This window comes from Herpailurus yagouaroundi, unplaced genomic scaffold (assembly GCF_014898765.1).
Source record: "Herpailurus yagouaroundi ecotype Mexico unplaced genomic scaffold, PumYag 186, whole genome shotgun sequence".
Taxonomy (NCBI): Eukaryota; Metazoa; Chordata; class Mammalia; order Carnivora; family Felidae; genus Herpailurus; species Herpailurus yagouaroundi.
Genome location: NW_024412417.1, coordinates 11,397,684 through 11,417,902, shown reverse-complemented (window position 1 = coordinate 11,417,902; position 20,219 = coordinate 11,397,684). Strand labels below are relative to the sequence as shown.

At 39.6% G+C, this 20,219-nt stretch overlaps 1 protein-coding gene across 6 annotated transcripts in view; it reads right to left on the bottom strand.

Annotated features, from left to right (window-relative positions):
• Positions 1-20,219, bottom strand: part of VPS13B (vacuolar protein sorting 13 homolog B) — a 795,663-nt gene that overhangs the window by 72,893 nt on the left and 702,551 nt on the right. For all 6 annotated transcript variants that reach the window (XM_040494096.1, XM_040494094.1, XM_040494093.1 and 3 more), the window contains 3 exons: positions 19,899-20,080; positions 18,263-18,612; positions 12,684-12,845 (listed from right to left, as the gene is read on the bottom strand). In XM_040494096.1, the coding sequence (XP_040350030.1) occupies positions 12,684-12,845; positions 18,263-18,612; positions 19,899-20,080 (694 nt within the window). The remainder of the gene's footprint in view (positions 1-12,683; positions 12,846-18,262; positions 18,613-19,898; positions 20,081-20,219) is intronic.

Here is a 20,219-nt window from a genome sequence, read left to right as displayed (position 1 = left end):
AAGCACTACTTATAATTTTCATATTGTTAAAACAATTAAGCTTTTAAGTTTATGTTCTTGAGAAATGTAAGAAATGTTATAAGTAAGTAAAAACCCTTATTCAGTGAACGTTTACCAAATGCCTAATATGAGCAGGCTACAGGATTAGATGCTGTGGAAAATTACTTTTATAAAGCCTCCTGTTCTCTTTTTCTCTTTTTACTTTCATCAAAACCTCATCTACATTCACACTCATCCTTTCTCTCCTGTCTCAAAATAGGAGGAGGCTTTTGTACTAAGTCACATGTGGCCGCAAATTTTCTCAGCAACTCTCAGTAAGAGGTAAAACCTAGGTCCTTATTCTTTGGACCTGGCCTAAACCTGTGACTTGCTCTGCCTACCAGTGTGGCAGGAGATTGTGCATGAGCTCTGAGCCTAGGCTCAACAGGCTTTGCAGCTTCTGCTCTTGCTTTCCTGTCTGGGCGAGGCTCTCGGGGCGGTCACGTGGAAGAGATCCAAGAGTACCCTGGCCAATAGCCTGCCAACTCCCACACATGTAGGTGAGGCCATCTTGGACCAGCGGGCCCCAGGTGGCCTACCACTGATGGCAGCCTCACAAGTGAGCCCTGCAGACACCGGCAGAGGACCCTCCTGAGTGCATCTAGCTTTCTGACCGACAGACTCATGAGCTAATAAGGTTTTTTAAGCTACTAAGCCTTGGGGTGCTTTGTTAAGCAGCAATAGATATGATATAAACCTCCTCCCATCTGGAGGATTCTTTCCTCTTCTTCCCTTCTAAGCTTTTATGCCACTAATCATTTTTCCTCTTCTGCATATAAATCTCTTCTATTTATTTCTTCTCATATATAACATGTTTAAGTTTCTTCCATTTAAAACCCACGTTTTACCCTGCAGCTTTCTCTAGCTAACACCCAATCAAGATTAAAAAAAAAAACTTTTTTTATGCTGATTCTTTCCATTTCCTCACCTTCTGTTCATTTTCAACTCACTTCATTTGGCTTCAATCCCTATTTTGCCATGAAAATGCTTTCCTTGAGTCATCAATGACCTCTCAATTGCCAAACACAACGGTCTCTTCAGTTCTTGTCTCATTCAATTTCCACCATAAGGCATCTGATAATTCTGTACCTCCAGATATTCTCCTTTCTTAGTTTTTAGAACACTGTATGTCCTAGTTTTCCTGTTATGACTTAGTTTTCCTCTTCTTCTTATTCTTTTTCAATGGATCCCATTCCTCAGCCTAACCCCCCCAATTCTACTATTATTCCTTATGGCAGCCCACCTCCAAGATCACTCCACTGATCCTTGTCTCCTGTTACTTGTGCCTTTGTGTAGCTCTCTCCTACGCTAAATAGGGCTAGTCTGTGTAACCACTAGGATATCACAGAAATGACAATGAATGACTTCTGAGCTTAGGTCATGAAAGACACTATGGCTTCTATCTTGTTCTATCTTGGATAACCTGATCTGGGGAAGCCAGCGGCTATGTCATGAGAATACTCAACCAACTCTATGGAGAGATCCTTGTGGCAAAAAGCCAAGTCTTCTTGTCAAGAGCCATGAGAGTGAGCCATTTTGGAAATGGATCCTCCAGCCCAGTCAAGCCTTTAGATGACTATAGTTTCAGCTGATGTCTTGACTACAGCCTTCTCAGAGACTCTTAGCTACAACTACCACTCCCAGAATTCTTGGCTAATGGAATGGAGGTAAAAAAAAAATTTGTTATTTTTTCTACTCAAGTTTTGGGATAATTTATTAAACAGCAAAATGCAACTTATATAGATTTTGGTATCTCCAAGTGGAGTGCTATTATAACAAAAGCCTAAAAATGCAAGGGGCTTTGGAGCAGGCAAATGGGCAGAAACTGGAAGGACTTGAGAAGAGTGTTGATGAATATCTGAGATACTTCAAAGATATTTTTAATAGTTACTTCAAGGCCATAGAGAGGCTGTCAGTGAGGACGTGAGGAAAACGTTGGTGGATGACGGAGGAAAGGGAATCTTTGTTATGTAGTGGCAGAGAGAGTTTAGCAACACTACAACCTGCAGTGACAGGAAAAGTAGAAATGTGCCCACTCAGGGTGTGTGGGTGGCTCAGTCAGTTAAGCATTTTACTCTTGACTTTGGTTCAGGTCAGGATCTCATGGTTTGTGACACTGAACCCTGTGTCAGGCTCTGCACTGACAGTGTGGAGCCTGCTTGGCATTCTTTCTCAAAAAAAAAAAAAAAAAAAAAAAAAAAAAAAAAAAAAAAGAAAGAAAGAAAAGAAATGTGACTAATCAACTATGTGACCTAGCTAAGGAGTTTTCTGGGCAGTGTTGAAGTACCTTCTGGCTTCTATCTGTTGCTTATATTAAAGTCTGAGAGGGGTGACAGAAGCGTAAGGAAGAACTGTTAGATGAACAGGAGCCATGACTGGCGAGTTTTGAACATTTCTAGCCTTCTAGAAGGCAAATGATGCTAAATTCAAGAAATGGTTTCTAGGCAAAGATAAAATCCAGGACATGACCAGGAAAGCTGGCTTTAGGGATGAAGCTCAGGATGTGGCTACAAAATCCTTTGTTAGGATCTCAGAAAAACCTAAACTGGTGTTTCAGCAAACTATTCAAACAACAGGGCTTCTAAGACACATAGGGGTGATGTCCCTCAGCGGTGTCACCAAATTCCAAAGCAGAGAAGGAATTATCTTGAAGAGATACATGATTTTGTCTACTGTAGCAAACCTCAGCAAGATTAATGAGACCCACAAAGTTGTTTACTGAATTGTATTGGAAGAAACAAGGCCAATTTAGACCAAAAGAGATGAAGACAGTGCAAAATGGTAAAGAGGCCTGTGATTCTTCACAATTCTGATAGAAAGCAGGCTGAGAAAACTTTGAAGTGCAAACAAAGGTTACTTTTCATGGAAAGGGATGGATGACTCAGAGCTTTAGCCAAGAGTCCAAAGCCATGAGCCATGGACAATCATTCCTGAGCAGGAGTATGAACGATTACTAATTGAGAAACTTCTGAGTTACTGGTTGGATATTAGAATTTCTATGTACCAGGAACTTTGATGGGACTCCCTTTTTCTTCTTTTATGAATGGAGTGTCTATAGTAGTCAGCCTGTGCCCGTACCAATGTTGTACAGCATTGTACAGCAAGAGGTAACTAACAAAGTCCTCTTCTGTTAGCACTGTCTCCTTGGGCATGCTTATCTATTCCCACTGCTACCTAGGCACTGGTGATAGACCCAATTTTTACCTCCAGGCCAGAATATTCTCCTGAGATCCTGACCCTTATATTCAATTTGCCTACTCTACATGGTCACTTGGATGTCTTGTTAGAATGGGGAAAGGGAAGGAAAGGAACCTTTGGTTATAGAGAACTGAGTTTGTAATTTACTAGTCACTCTATTTCATGGGATAGTCACAAAAATCTCTTGATTTTGCAGAAGAGGAAGCTGAGGCTCCAGGGAATTAAGAAACTTTTCCAGTCTGATATAGCTAACAAACCTTAGGAGTGAAATCCAGGCCTTTATAGCTTCAAATCTGTGTTTCTTCTAATAGATCATCCTTTCTGCCCTTCCAAGGAATCCAAAACTCAATGTGTCCAAAATGGATTTTAGAATCACTGTGTCGTGCTCTCATACCCTATTCCATCCTCTGTACCCTCAGTTCCTGTCTTCTTTCTACTCAGTTCCCTGTCTTGGCCCAACAGCAATACTACCAACTTGTCCCCTAAGTCTGAAGCCTCAGAGTCAAACTTGGCCCTTCCCTTTCATGACTAATAACCAAATCCTGGTGACTGTAACTCCCAAATAGCTTCCAAACAGACCACTTCCTGTGTAAACCTTCTCCTAGCACTTTAAAGATTTTGTTCCACTGTCTTCTAGCCTCTGGGATATCTAAAGAGAAGTTCATTGTTACTGTTTCCCCTACAGTTTTCCTCCAGCTAATCTTCAAGATTTTCTCTTTATCTTTGGTTTTTAATAGTTTATTTATGAGGTGCATGAGTGTGAGTTTCTTTGAAATGTCTGGAGTTTTCTGAGATTCTTTGGTCTGCAAATTTCTATCTTTCAGAAAACTTAGGACATTTTTAGATATTATTTTTTTCTTTTTCTTTCTGTGGTCCTGGGCTCTCACTTTCCTTGCATCCTTGGATTGCAATTCCTCATTTGTTAGACCTTTTGAAATTGTCCCACAGGTCCCTGCAGTTCTGCTCATTTTGTTTGAAATGTTCTCTCTCTCTCTCTCTCTTTCAGGCTGGATCATTTCTACTGATCTATCTTCAAGTTTACTGACGTTTTTCTTCTGTCATGTTGTATTATATTTCTATCACTGAATGACAAATTGCCACAAATGTAGCGGCTTAGAAGAACATACATTTACCATCACTCTGTCTGTGGGTCAGGATTCCAAGCAGAGAAGGATTCGCTTCCAAGTGCACTCAGGTTGTTGGCAGAATCTACTCCCCTGTGGCTACTGGATGAGGGCTTTGACTTACTAACAACTGGGACTGGCAACCACCTGCAGGTCGTGGAGGCTTTCCGCAGCTCCCTGCCCCATGGCCTCCTCAAAGGCAGGGACGACATGACAGTTTGCTTCTTTCAAGGCCAGCAGGAGCATATGTGTGTCTCTCTCTCTCCCCACAAAAGGGTCCAGTCCCTATTTTAGGGCTTTTATCTGATTAAATCATGTCCACACAAAGCTCTCTTTTGATTAATTAAAAATCAACTAATTTGGGACCTTAATTAATCTGTAAAATTACTTCACCTTTGCTATAGTTGCTTTATTTTTTTTTTAAGTTTTTTTTCAACGTTTTTATTTATTTTTGGGACAGAGAGAGACAGAGCATGAACGGGGGAGGGGCAGAGACAGAGGGAGACACAGAATCTGAAACAGGCTCCAGGCTCTGAGCCATCAGCCCAGAGCCCGACGCGGGGCTCGAACTCACGGACCGTGAGATCGTGACCTGGCCGAAGTCGGACGCTTAACTGACTGCGCCACCCAGGCGCCCCATAGTTGCTTTAAAGTCTATGTCTGGTAATTCTAACCTCTAGGTCACCGTAGTGTTGGCATCTGTTAACTATTTTTCTCTTGATACTGAACTACATTTTCTTTCTTTTTTTTTGAGATTCCTGAGATCTGTCAAATAATTTTGGTTTATATTTTGGATACTGTAAATGTTCTGTGGTGGAGACTCTGGATTTCCTTATAATTGCTCCAGGGTTTAAAGGTTTTTGATTTTGTAAGTAATCAATCTGAAAACTCTCACACCTGGGCAAGTGGCAGCTCAGATTACTCCAGTTCTTTAAGCCCTGGGTACGGGCTGCTTTCAGTCTTCCCCATGCACATGTGGTTCAGCAGTCAGCTGACAGATGAGCCAAATTATCTTCCCACTTTCTGGCATTCCCCTTTCCAAAGGTTTCCTCCTCACTCCCTAGCAGCCTTGGTGGCCTGAGCTCTTTCCCCTGGTACCTTGAGCCAGAGAGATGATGGGCTACCCCTGTAATGAACCAACTGCAGTTGCCTTCAAGGCAAAGCCACAAAAAATAGGGAATTCACTCTGCAGATCACTTGCTCACGTTTTGAATACCCTCCAAAATCTGCCTGCCTTTGTTCAGTTTCCAGAGGTAGGAGTATTCGTGTTTTGCTCAGAATTTACAGCTATTATTCACAGAAGGATGAGTTTGGTAAACATTCACACCAAGCTATGACTTCTCCTCTGTCTTGGCTCAGTGCCTATCACCTCTGTCACTCTGGGCTCTGCAGCAAGGTCCACAGTACTCTCAGTTCGCATTCTCAATCTCCTCCAGGCTATCTTTTCAACCACACCACAGGGCTCTTTCCAAGATGCAACTGTGATCCTGTGATCCTTCTAGTTAAAGCCCTCAAGTAGGCAAAAGTTGCCCATCACATACAGGTGTATCTCCTCAAAATGGATTGCCAGGCTCTTCGGAACATAATTTCTCCAAACGGGGGTGTACTGAAGCTGGCTCTACTCGTTTGTGAAAAAGAATTTCTGAACATTCAGGAATTTTGTGAGCTGGTCATTACATCACTGATAGCTTAAGATCGACTGTGCTGGGAATATTCACAACCTTCAAATTAGTCAGCCCTACATATTGGGGCTTCCCCATCAGCACCAAAGAGCCCATTTACCAACACACATCTCTTCAGTGGGGCACACAATTTCCACGCCTGAGTTATTCTGAACAAAAGCCGAATTCCCTGGAACATGATGTGCTAGTTATATATACATACTTCTCTCCCTGGTTCTGCCTCGTTTGTTTCCCCACTATTGTTCACCGGGCCAACGTCTACTCAACCTTCAAACCTAGCCTCTGCGGAAAGCCAACTCTGACCTCTTCCAATAGGTACTTTCTCCTGCCTTTGTGTCACCACTGCCGTAAGACAGCATCAAAGCTGGTTAACGTAGCTAACCAGCCCTCATGGGGCCCTCTCGAAGTCTCACACATATACTCTACACCGCAGTCAAATCAGCCCGGTTGTCCTTCCGCGCCATGTTGTGTCATGCTGCTGCGGCTTTCACACATGCTGATTCCTTTATCTGGAACACCACCACCGCCCTCACTTCACTACCTAACTAACTCTAACTTCAACACGAAAATTCAATACAAATATGCCTTCCGCCAGGAAGCCTTGCCAGATTCTCATCCTCACGTGAGATCTGCAAACATTTTCTTTTGAGTTCCCTTGAAGACACTGTCCATATCCAGAAGCAATGGACTGTATTTTCTGAATCCCTCACTTTACTTCCTTATGGCTATTGTTTTAATTCATTTACCCATCATTTCTTCCTGTCTTGGACTAGCTCAAAATATCCTGATAGATACTGATTGTGGCTATAGAAATTTGCTTGCTTTTCTGACTCCCTCATTAGAGAGTAAGTTCTTTACAAAAAGGAACATATTTAATTACACACAATAGGTCACAACAAATTAACCTTTATTGATTAAAAATGAATGGGAGGGAAGGAGACTAAATCAGCAGCTAGAAAGAAATAATGGCAGAAAGGAGGGCTTGTGAGTGACCTAGTGGATGCCAGATAATTTGGATATTTAATAAATAATGGAGAGGCTATAAAGATTTTTGGACAGCAAATTATAATAATTAAAGCATTATTTAGCAATGCTTGAGATGTAGTCTGCAAGACAGACTGAAGTGGGACCAAGCTATAATTAAGAGAACATTTAAGAGAAACTTGGAATCATTCATTCGAGAATAAAGATAATTGTTATTGATAAATCACTGCACTTGCCACTCTTCTGTTAGTATTTGAAATTCCTTTTAGTTTATGTACAAATTTTTTCAGGGTTTCTACTTCTCTCTGCTTTAATAATCTATATCCCTCACTGTATTTTATTATCTTTTTTTTTTATGTTCATTTACTTATTTTGAGAGAAAGAGAGCATGGGTGAGTCGGAGGAGGGGCAGAGAGCGAGAGAGGAGAGAGAGTTCAAAGCAGGCTCCATGCTGTCACCTTAGGGCCTGATGCGAGGCTCAGTCTCACAAACTGCAAGATGGTGGTGACCTGAGCCGAAATCAAGGGCTGGATGCTTAAGTGAGTCACCTAGGCGCCCCTATATCCCTCATTTAAAAAAGTTGAGACCTATATAAAAAACGTAATAAATTGGAAAATATCACCTTAATCTACCACTCAGATGCAACCACTGGCAACATTTTGACATATTTCCTTCCAGTATTTTCTGTGCATTTGTTCTTATATTGCTAAGATCATACTACATATATAGAAATTTATGTTCTGTTTATTGACTGATAGGATATGATAGCACTTCCTCTTTCTTTGTTAAAAGTTGAAGGCCCCATAATTGTTTATTATACAACTATATTAGCTTTTACTCAACTATTGCCTTAAAAGTAAATATTTTGGTTTTTAATTTTTTTGATACTGTAAATAAAATTGTGATAAATATTTGTGTGTGTGTGTGTGTTTAAGCCTTCATTTTAATCTGGATTATTTCTTGAGAGTAGATTACTAGTAGGGGATTTACTCCGTCGAAGGTTATGACCATTTTAATAGCTTGTCTGCTTCTTATCAAATTGCTTTCTAGAAAGGAAGTATTAATTTCATTTGCACCTTCTGAACAAACTTCAACATGCATGCCATGTGCCATACAACAGCTAAAGCAAACAGCTGAAAAATTTATCACTTTAAACAGTTTTGCTAACAGAATATTTCCTTGTCTCCCTAAGTGTGCTTTTCAATTTTTAAAACTGAGTGTGACAACAAGGAACGTACTCTTTCTTTATATGTGTATGCGTATGCATTATAGAAATGGACATGGAAAGAATGGTAAGTGACTAAGAATTACAGTCTAGTTAATGAAATTGACAAGAGGCTGGACTTTCCATAAGATAGGTGGATACTCAAAACCTATTACTTTCCCTTTAGACAGGAGGAAAATGGTAAGATCTCACTCTAAAATATTTTTATATACAACCAGTGAACTGGAGAACTTTCTCTCTATACAGGCCCCGAAGAAGTCAAATAAACACATTTTACTATTATGTAGGGAGTACAGGTTGATTATATGTGTTAGATTTAAACAATTACCTGTAATTTCTCAATTTCAGAAACATTTTGCCAAGTTTTCAAGTGATAGAAATAGTATTGAGGTCAGAGTGAAACAACTGAATATCAAAGCCTTTAGTGTGTGGAGTTTTGTCAACTGAGAGACATTAAAGCAGGGCTGGCAAACCATGGCTTGTGGGCCAAATGTGGTGCACTGCCTATTTTTGTACAGCCTGTGAGCTAGAAATGGTTTTTACATTTTTAAATGGTCAGAAAAAAAAATAGAAGAATACAATTTCGTGATGTGTGAAAATTATTGAAATTTAAATTTCATAGTCTATAAATGAAGGTTTATTGGAACACAGCCACAGTCGTTCATCATGGCTGCTTTTGTGCAGAGCGGAACAGCTGTTAGAGAGACAGGAAGGCCCTGAAAGCTGAAAATATGTACTACCAGGACCTACACAGAGAAAGTTTGCCAATCTCTGCCTTGGAGTAATACAGGGTTTCTATTTTCTTCACTAAATCTGCCTGCTTTAATGAGTTTGTCCCAGATGCTCTGCTGCTCTTCAAAAGTCAATTCTGAACCTTGTTATAGTTTGCATTTTAAAATATCTGCTATTTTTCATGAGCTTATGAAACTTTCTATCGTGTCCATTTTGGAGCAATAGCCCATTTTCACCTAGAGAGATGGCTTGATTACTAAATTAAGTCCCTGGTAGTTGGAATTCTGCAATTCTAAAAAATGCCTCATCTATAAATTATGCATGTTTTGAGGGTAAAAGCAAATGCAATTCCTTACACACAAGGTAGAGGTACATCTATTTCAAGTTTAATTAGCCAACAGTGCTCTCTATTAACCAGGAAAGGAAGTTAACTTGAACAGTCTATACACAAATCCTACTGGTTGACAGGTGTCCCTACATTCAGTTTGGCTACATTACACAAAGCTTCTCTTGACTCTAAGCTGCCCATATTCTGGGGAAAGGGTCCATAAACTCACACCTACAGTCCTTAGATTCAACTTCATATAATGGGAAGCACTTTTTTGAAGACAGATCTCTTGCTGGTTATTGTTCTCATCCAACTTGACCTGAAGTCTACTGAATTGGGATATTTAAGGGTCCTTTGTGGTGGCATATAGGATTGTGCAGCTGAATATGCTCAACTATTCCCTAGGAATTAGTTTTGTTCTTCCTGTGTTTGTTTAGGCAAGCAACTGTTGCGGGATATCCAGCATTTTAAGTGATTCTGCCTCAGAGCATGTGTTAGAAACTATAAGGAGAGTTTACAACTTTTCAGTTTTAAAGTCAGCTTTGGATTTCTGGAATTGGTTGTGTCCATGTTTCTTCCCATCCTGTTGGGACTTACTGTTGTTAGCAACCTCCTGTGTGGTTCTAAGATATGCTGACCTCTTTGAAACCTTTCCAGGTGTCATTGCCACTTTCTTGATCTCTGCAATATAAGCTACATTGTTTAGTGGAGTTAAGTTCTATGAACTTTGGAAATCCTCCCTGAGACTATGAATTGACTAACACCCAAGGTAGCATAAACATGTAGACACAAATGTTCCTAAAACCAAGCCTGCTGGGCAATGCAGGATATGACGTGGAGTCTGGAAAAAGGAACAGTTTGCTCACTTGCAAGTCTATGACTACCTCCAGGTGCAGTATGAAGCTAAATGGCTAGTTTTGCTGATCCTCAGATGTAACCTCTCATTAGAACACAACAGAATTTGCAATTGTGGATATAAGGAATTCCACGAAGACCCTCTGGGCCCATTAAGACTTCTGGCTTCAGAGGGTCCTAAAACACACTTCCTGCAACCTACGGAGCTTTGTAAGGAGACATTGTTGTTGTTGATTTTTAACAAAGTTGATCTAAGTTTTAGCCTGGAGATTATAATGACTGTAGCTCAGTAAAATTTGTATTCAGAGGATGCAGTTACATATTAAAAAGGAAAAAAAAATTTTAATAGATATTTGTCTTATTTCCAGTTTGTCATAAAAAGGTTCTTATTGTGTTTGGTAATACCCTTAAGACTTTGCAAGGGATTTACTTGGACTAAGAATCCCATATTAGTCTAGCTGTAAATATGGAGTATTAGACTAGTGATTTCTCAGCCTATCTCTTGAAACCTCACAGCTTGGCTATGCTAGCAGACAAATCATGCAGCCCAAACCGAGGGCTGGACAATGTTGTAGAAATAACACTATATGGCGAATCAAAAGATACGGGATTCAGTCCCAACCAGACGACAGCTTAACATTTCTCTGTCGCCTTATCTATAACATACGCATAACAAATAATACAAACCACACATGGATATTGTGAAAACAAAACTAGTAACAAATAGGAAAAGACCTTGAAAACATGCAAAAGGATATAAATAGGAAGGTGTAGGGCTGGCAGACACCGCATGTCTCTTAACATGAAGACTCCTGTTCGTCCACACCCCTGAGCCAGCTGCTCTTATGATCACCCTTCTTATCCTGGCTCCAGTATCCCAGAATCTTGAGGGTCACCAAGGACCATGGTGGTCTGTGCATCTTACAACGGACTGGGAGGGGAGGTAAGCTTCCTCCACTTTGCTTTCTGTGGGCTGAGGCCCGAGCCTGTGTGGGCGTAGGTGCGGTGGCCACAGGTGCAGGGCAGGGCTGTGCCTTCCCAGAGGTTTCTCCTGTCCCTACCAGCTCACTGATGAAAATACAACTACTGTGGAAACTTTTAAAATACCTAAAAGGCTATACAACAAGTCTTAACATGGGTTGTCTCAGAGTCGTTGGGATTATGGGTGTTTTTTGGTTTTGTCCACATATCTGTATGTTCTCCCCTTTGCAATTAGTTAATAAAAAAAACCAAAAACGATATTTTTAAACAAACAAACTGGCCTTTAGGTTACGAAGGGCAAACAAGTAAACAATAACTCTAACCTGGAAGTTTCTCGAGAGAAACATGAGAAAACAAGGGTATGCTATTCACTTTAAAAACAGGAGTACAACATTCACCTCATCTGGGAAATTTTTGTTAAGAATTTCTATTAAAAAAGGATTTATGTGGTTTTTTAATAAAATAAATATTCTTAAATAAGACTGTAATTTAGCTATCTTTCCAAAATTTGTACTAGTAGTGTGACAATAATGAAAGAGCAATAAGAAATCAGAATCTAGCTACTGGGAGGAAAAAAAAAAAAGAAAGAAAAAAGAAAGAAAGAAAAAAAAAAAAAAGCAAGAGGAACCCTGAGGGCATAACATATTGTGAAGCTGGTCTATAGACCAGATGGGAAAACTTGTTCTCTAATCTAATGACTTTCTTTTAATCACAAGCAGTAGTTTCCTTATTACCCAGAGTTTTAGAAATACATTATTCTTGAGATGACTTCCTAGGATTTCTTTTACTCATTTAAGACCACTTCTTTGTATTTAATTCATCCTCATATTATCCCTGCAGGGCATATCCCTCTAATTATTCCCATCTAAACTGACAGGAAAATGGAATTATACTACTTGGAAAACAGACATCCTTTGGTATGTCTTTTCTCAGTGCCCCCGTGGTCACAGGTTGTAAGCTGTCCTTGGAGGGCAAGGACTGTGACTTCCCTGTCTTTGAATTCCCAGGGCCCAGTGCAAGCCTGGCAGAGAATGTACACAGTAAAAATAGGAATAAATGCATAAATAATGATAGGCAACGTGTAATGCTTATAGTATCTCAAGTACTATTCTAGTGCCTTTATGCACAGCAACTCATTTAGTCCTCCCAACCCTATAAAACAGGTACTATCATCGTTCCCATCTTCTGTATGAAAAAACTGAGGCACAGAAAGTAAAGCAAGGTGACGCAGAGCCAGGATCAAAGCCTGTGAACTCTGGCTCCAGAGTCCAACCTCATCATCACCGCACCATGCTGCACACCCCCCCCCCCCCCCCCCCCTGTGCTGAACAGGAGAATGTCCCCTTCCAAGAGAAGCATGGTTGCGCCGTGCTCCCATCTCTAAACCTTTCTGGGTTTGTGTCAGATGTGGCTACACCGTGTGGTTCCTTGGGAGACTTTGAAAGAGAAATAACTGGACACAGGCACACACATGCAGAATAAATGAATCCCCAGCCTTAACAATTGCTGTGCTTGCAAGGCTGTTTCTCAGATACCTGTGGGGATTTGTGAGAGCGCCAGCTGTACTGGTGACTACGGAGACTCGCCAGCAGAATATTTTCATCAGTATCCACCTGGCCAAACCGCAGTGTCTCCTGTGTGTCATTACAGATCACAAAATGGCTGAAGACCAACTCCTCTACCTCAGGGCATTTGTTCTGAAAGAAAAAGAATACGAAAGCCAACGTGCATCAGATTAATTGCAAGATGTTTGGCAGCTGTCTGCCCGGTGGCGATTGTTACAACACAGAAACACTAAAAGATCTGTTGTCATTAGCTCTGGTATACAAAGTATTCTATACTTCCAGGATAAGCACAAAAAATACCTTAAAGAGATCTTAAATGTTCCAAGAATATGTTTTGATTTATACTCCTGCAAAATAAATCATACACACAGAAGAGTAAAAGAACAATGAGATCCCTCAAACTTTTAACATTTTAAAACGAATTAACATGCTACAAAGAATGCTGTACTGAGTACTGCACGTTTTTGAGCAGAGTACTTGAGGCTAGAATTACCATGTTCCTGGCCTTCTAAACTCGACAATCAAGACCAATTACCAAAGCCACAGTTTGTACCCTACAGAAAGCAAGGATCATTTAGGTAATACATCCCCAGATCCCTTAAGGGGGAGGGTGGATGTGTGTGTGCAAATCTGCTCAGGGAGAGATGTAAATAAAACCATAACTTTCCTTCCATTGTTAAAAGGCTGAACACACAAAACAGATCAACTCCAGAATCCGTGTAAGCCAAGCTGCAGTTTTCAAGAGCAATCACGTTAGTTGAAAAACAGTTGTTGGTGTCTGTTTCAGCTAATAGTCATCAATCAGCTCACGTCTTCCATTAATCTGCTGGGGCTCAACAAATTAGTAATATGTTCCTGTGTTGACACCTTCCCTCTCAACTTAATGGTGTCTCCACTGGTTGCTGTTATATCAAAAGATGGGCAGAGTGATGGAGCATTTCTGTGCTTACTCATTTATCACTCTGGTTAGGTTATGGCTTAAAAAACAATAAACACACTTTTGGCAAATGAAAAGAATAGTTGGATAGATGCTCAAGTTGAGAATGCAAGAAAAAAATCTTAATTAGCCCATCAATTTGTGGACAGTGGGAGGTAATGGTCATAGATGCTTCCCCAGTTGGCTCCTATTTCCTGGTTGTAGAGTTAAAAGTCACGATGTCACACTTGGTCATTTGCCATTTTCCCAAGGGGAGAGAGAGAGTCAAAGGGGACACATTACTCATGAACGTAGTGATTTAAGTGATTATGAGACCTAGAGCCAAGGAGTCTAAGGATGAAAGTAACTGGAATCCGGCCTTGATCAAGACGCAACCTAGAACCTCTTCAAGAACAGGTATGTTCAGAGGTAGAATCCACTCCTGGTCAACAAGGCCCCCTAAGTGGGTGGGCAGTGCCTTCTGGCTGCAGTTGATGGAGAGGTCCTAACACCTCACTCTTCCAAATGCCCCTGAGGACTTCTCACTCTGTCATCCATCTATTCTCACCAATCTCCCTGCTCTCAAGGAGCAGGACCTTGCTTGACAGTCACATGAATCACAAAAAAGAGTCTCGGGTTAAGAGAGACCAAAGCAATTATAACCCACAATTATCTGTTGTCTACCATACTCTCTGCTGTGGCTTTTAATCATGAGCTATGATTTCAAAGCTTGGCTACCAGTGGTGTTTAAAAGTCCTGCCTGGGGCGCCTGGGTGGCTCAGTCGGTTGAGCGTCCGACTTCGGCTCAGGTCATGATCTCACGGTCCATGAGTTCGAGCCCCACATCGGGCTCTGTGCTGACAGCTCAGAGCCTGGAGCCTGCTTCAGATTCTGTGTCTCCCTCTCTCTCTGACCCTCCCCCGTTCATGCTCTGTCTCTGTCTCAAAAATAAATAAACATTAAAAAAAAAATTAAAAAAAAAAAAAAAAAAAGTCCTGCCTGATCTGGCCCCTTCTGCATCTTGAGCCACTCTCTACTTGCTTGCTACACTCCAGGCCTGCGAGCGCTTTCCAGCTCCTCCAACACTACGTTGGCCCCCTTTCAAGTTGTTCACCCGTCAAACTCCTTCCTGCCTCAGTGCCTTTCCCTTGCTTGGACCTCTTTTCCTTTGCGCTTGACTAACTTCTTTCGACTCAGCTTTCAGGTTCCTGTTTTCAGGTTACTTCTGAGTAGTCTTCTGGGACACCCCCAGACCAGGTCATGTCCATCTATTTTATGATCACATAATACTCTACTGTTTCACTTTCCCTACTGGGACTAAGCAATTATTTGTTTGACTTCGGGTTCACTCTTGCTTCCATCATTAGAATCTATGCTGCATAAGGGCAGGAATCAGGTCTGTGTTATTTACAGTTTTATCTCTACTACTCATCATAATGCCTGACACATAAGTACTCGATAAACACTTATGAAACAAACACGAGTAAATTTAATTTTTAAAATTATAAATGAATACATGTTCACAGTAGAAAAGTCAGAAAATACAAAAGTACAGATTTTTTTTAAGCCTCTAATTTTACACTCAAACAACTGCTGTTAATATTTTAGTGGATTTTCTTCTAGCAATTTTTCCTCTTTGGAGTGTCATGCCTATTTCTATTCTAGTCAATACTATCTAATCCTATTTATATGCCTTACATATTTAAAGGTTTATAAACCTTTAATCAAACTGGAGTCATAGTGTATAATTATTTTGGTGAGATTTTTCCATTTAGCACTATATAATCAACATAAACTGCTCTCCTTATAAACATTTTTCTCTCCTTTAGGTCTAAGAGTACAAACATGAAGAAAGGGATAGGATTCTAAACTCCCACTTAGGTAGATATCCTGAGATTGAAAGTCAGTTTTCATAATGAATTGGGATCAATCCACTGGTAACTCAGAGGTTAAGTTACCAGATGCGGCTTGAGTAGAAGAAAAAAATCATATTACTTTCCTCATCTCTAAAAACTGACCTTTAATAAATGATGACTGTTTTAGAAAAATGTAAATGGAAGAACACAAGGGGGTTGTTTACATTTTTCTACAGAATACTCAAAGTCCTCAGGGAACTATTTCTCTACTGTCCCTTCATCTGTGGAGTTCATTACAACTGTAATAAGTTTAAGTATTTCTTGGAGTGTCTTAAATTCTAGTATATTATAGAACAGTTCGTACACATTTTATATGACATCATTATTGTCTAAATCTCAGGATGCTCACTCAGATTTGTAATTAAAGATGACTTATTTACATTTAAGATTTGTGCTGGAGTGCTGTACAGGCATTTGCAACTAAAACAGAGACAGACATCATTCTGGTGTAAGATAAGATACATGAGCATAACTTTCATTTTTAAATAAAAATGTCATTTTGTCCAATTGTGTAATATGGCATAGAAATATAAAGCAAACTGCAAGTGGCATTTGGGTCCTTAATCTGGTTTTACAAAACATTAATCATTTACCAAAGAGAAAAAACAAACAAACAACCTACAGCCAGAGAAATCAGACACTGATGAAGGCTTCTGTTAATCTTGAACTTGTGACCTAAAGGTGAAAGGCCAAATTGTTTCATGCTTCAACTGTCTGGTCCATCCACACTGGATACAAATGACTTGTCTCAGATATGAATCTGATAAAAGTATGTGGCAAATTCAAATAACTCACCTTTCTTAATAAATTCATATCTCTCATTGGCAATAATGAGACTGTATCTGAGCATTATACACACAGCAGAATCCAAGCTTGGGAAATTAAGCTCCCCCACTAAGGGAATAAACCACATTCAGAATTTCTTAGAAACAATGAACTTAATAACCTTCTACAAACCCATTTCAACGTCAAATGTCCTATAATTTCAAAGTGGTGCATTTTTGTATTTACTTTAGAATACACAGGGTTAGATGCCTACCACATTAAAACTTGGTGGCAAGTACCCTTGACATGGGAGGAAACAAGAAAATTACAGCAACAATTACAGAAGTATATCCTCTTGTGGCTCATGTTAACATTGCCAAATCCCTGTATAAATCAGAATCAACTATTCATAGAATGTACCTGTCAGCAATATGCTACGTGACATATGGCTCTACTTAATCAAATATACAATTCCATTTTTAAAAAAACTCAGAATATTCCTTCAAGGCACTGTGTTAGCCAGTCAGTCATTCACACTCTGATGTGGTTTAAAACATTTAAATATTTATGCACCGTATTTTATTTATATGTATAGCTATGTCTAAGAGAATATTTTTACCCTGGAAGAAAACTGATATTTCTGAAGGCCATTTTGCAGTAGTTGCTACACATGAGTCCTCTAATAATGGCCCTGATACCAAGACAAAAATATCCTGGGTTTAAATGCTCTATCAATGACTCCTTTATATTTTCTAGGTTTGTTTTTTATTAAATGCATTGTTCAAAATATGACAAAAAACAGAAATTGGAGCCATGGAGGTTTTTTTCACATCACTATTCGAACCAGCTGCAAAGATTTAGATCACACTAGCTCTTATTTTACGCATGTCCTCTGCAACAAGAAAACCATGGAATGCCCTTAAAAAAGAATTTTAAAATGCAAAACAGATGTGTTATCTTCTTTCCCTTTGCTATTGTAGTGCCATGTTAGGTAATTAATTCCTTAGTCTTATATAGGTCTTCATGCATATAAAGAACAGAGTTTATTACCACAAAAATTCTTAAGTTAGCGAACTCAAAGCCCCCCTCTCCCGCCCCCCTCTCTACATGAGGTCAGTGCAGGATGAAGGGCCATCTCTCCTGGGGAGTCAGCTCTGCACAAATGCAGGTAGCATATGCAAAATGTGCGGGAAATGTCTCAGCTTAGATAGCAACACAAACTCTATGGAAAAACAATATTATACTGACAATCGGCAAGGAAGTAGAAATGATTTGTTCTTATATTGCCGAGCACATTATTATACAAACATTCTGTGAAATTATTTTCATGCTAGTGGCACAGGCAGGTTCCTCATTTTAAATATGCTGTTCAGCAGAGACTTATGCTTCATCCCCTGTTTGGATATGGCTACTTTCTGGCAAGAGGTAAAAGTACAAAACATTACCGATCAAGAGTCTTTAACTGATTGAAAAATGGCAGGATAGTAGGGGAAAAGACTAAGACTCTTTGGGCTTACGTATTTCTTCTCACTGCTTTTTCTCTTTGAAATGCTCACTATCAGAAAGGTTCACACAGGTTCTTCATTTCTGCAACGGATGCTTAGACAATTTGATACATAACTAAGTTGAAGCTTTGGCAAAGGAAAGCCGTAATACTTGGAAAAAATTTCTGGGAATATGTTACTTTCCACACAGATGTGGTACATTAGTCACAAAAATGTGGGCATGATCTCCTATGCATGTGTAGAGAACCCATACTCTCCAAAGCTTTGAAAAATAACATGCATCACTTTGCCAAAACAGAGAAAACCCCAAATATTATGGTGCCCATCAAATTCTTCATTCTCTCCCATTTTTGTTTGTGCTTAACTTACTATTAGAAGTGGTAACACAGAGCGCCTAGTAAAAGATCACACGCAGACACACTGTAAACCGTTGTAGGATGTGCATACCTGTTGCCAAGCTTGTACTGCGGTGTTGAGAGAATGAACTACATGTTGCCCAAAGTTTACAAATATAGAGTCCACGATGACGGTGCAGTCAAGCAGCTTCTCTGCTGCATCATGGGCAACAGCAATCTGCCCGAAGATGCTGAAGGGTTTCACCACGCTTTGCATTGTGACATTTCTGCACTCCAGAAGTTTACAGTCGGCTTGAGCTGAGAACCGGATCTCCTGACAGACAGAACTATTGTTCCATTGTCGAAGATACAGGTGTGGCTCTTTGAAGGCAATAATCATGTATTCAAGTTCAGAGGGCACATTTTTATCAGAAATAAACGGCTGTAGGTGTTGCGGTGGAGCTGTTGAGAAAACAAACAAGAAAAACAGCAATTGAGATGAGCCAATATTTTACGGAAACAAAGAGATGACATTTAAATTATGTACTCTTTGGTGACTGAATTCTTTATTTGCTGTATAATAAATGCTAAGATTCTCTTGAAGGCATTGTAATATATGAACTACTATGAACCTTCAATATTTGCAAACAAAACTGTCTCGTTCAATCAGCATGTCTCAAACATATTGTCCAAGGTTTACATTCACTATCACAGACAAAAATTTTATCACAGAAGACAACAAATAAAATGAGAAGGAGGTAATTATCTAAGGAAGAGTTTCATGAAATGCTCTGTATCTATCAACCAAATCTCAAAAACAAAAACACGACTCAAAGAGAGTTAGAAAAAGCAGGTTAAATTCCTTTTTTTTTTTTTTTTTTTTTTGCTGAAAAGGCAAGATGCTTAACAGCAGCTGTGTTTCGTTTGAATCTGATTTTTTGAATCTGATTTGTTTTCCTTTTCCATTACACGTAGGTTGAAAACCTGAATCAAAATATTCTAACTAGGAATGGTCTGGTATAAACTTTTAGGCATAATTATTCATGGAACATTAGCAAATTTATAAAAGGCCACTTACAGTGTGTGGGAAAATTTAATCTTCCACCTTACCAACTTGTAAAATTGACAGTCCTTTCAATTACTGGGGAATTTGCCCATGTTTTGTAGAATGTATTCATGCTTTTGCAATCAGGTAATAACAAATACTTCTGGAATCTACCCATCATTAATGTAATGGCTCAGGACATAGAATAGGAATAGATGTATTTCTTTCAAAAAGATTCTAATTGGAATAACAGTAAAACCTGCAATTTTTGGTAACTTCCTTGAAAATTCTCATTAGGAAGCACGCAAAATCATGTCAGTTCAATACTACTGGCAATCTATACAACAGGGCCACATGATGGTTTAACATCATATGAAATAAGTAACAGGTACACCTGTTACATGAAATCAACGTCAGAATAATCTTGCCAGTGTCATGAGGGGAAATGAATGCCCCTTCTAAAAATTGCCACACGGGTGGCAGTCAGTAGTGAGGGAGGTTTGGGTAGTGGAAGGGATTAGCAATCACAGTACTCTGAAACATCGCTAATCCTGTAATTTACAGAATGAAAATCCATCCACGACTTTTTACTTCCTGAAAAGAAAATAAGTTCTCTGGGTAAAAATTGATGAATTGTGTCTTGAGAACACTCAAGAAAAACAGTATTAAGTAGATGTTATTCTGATGCTAAAGTAAAGAGTACCTGTGCCTAGTTGGTCAAGGTGATGACAAAGATGGAACTCCAGGTGGGCAAACTGGAAGGAAATGCAAAGAGATGGGACAAACCATGGGGTAAAACAGGAGTCGACTCTGGTACAGGCAGCTAGGGCTGTTGGAGTTACAAGTTGGTCACAAGTGCTTTGAGAACCAGATTCACTTGCAGAGCTGTGGGAAGTAAGTAATAAAAGAAGATCAATAACCTAGATTTCCCAGTACCATATATGTAAAATGTCTTTCTATAAGGGTTTCCAAAGCTAGCACTCGTAATCCTATAGTTAATATGTTATCATCAAATGTTCCGTAT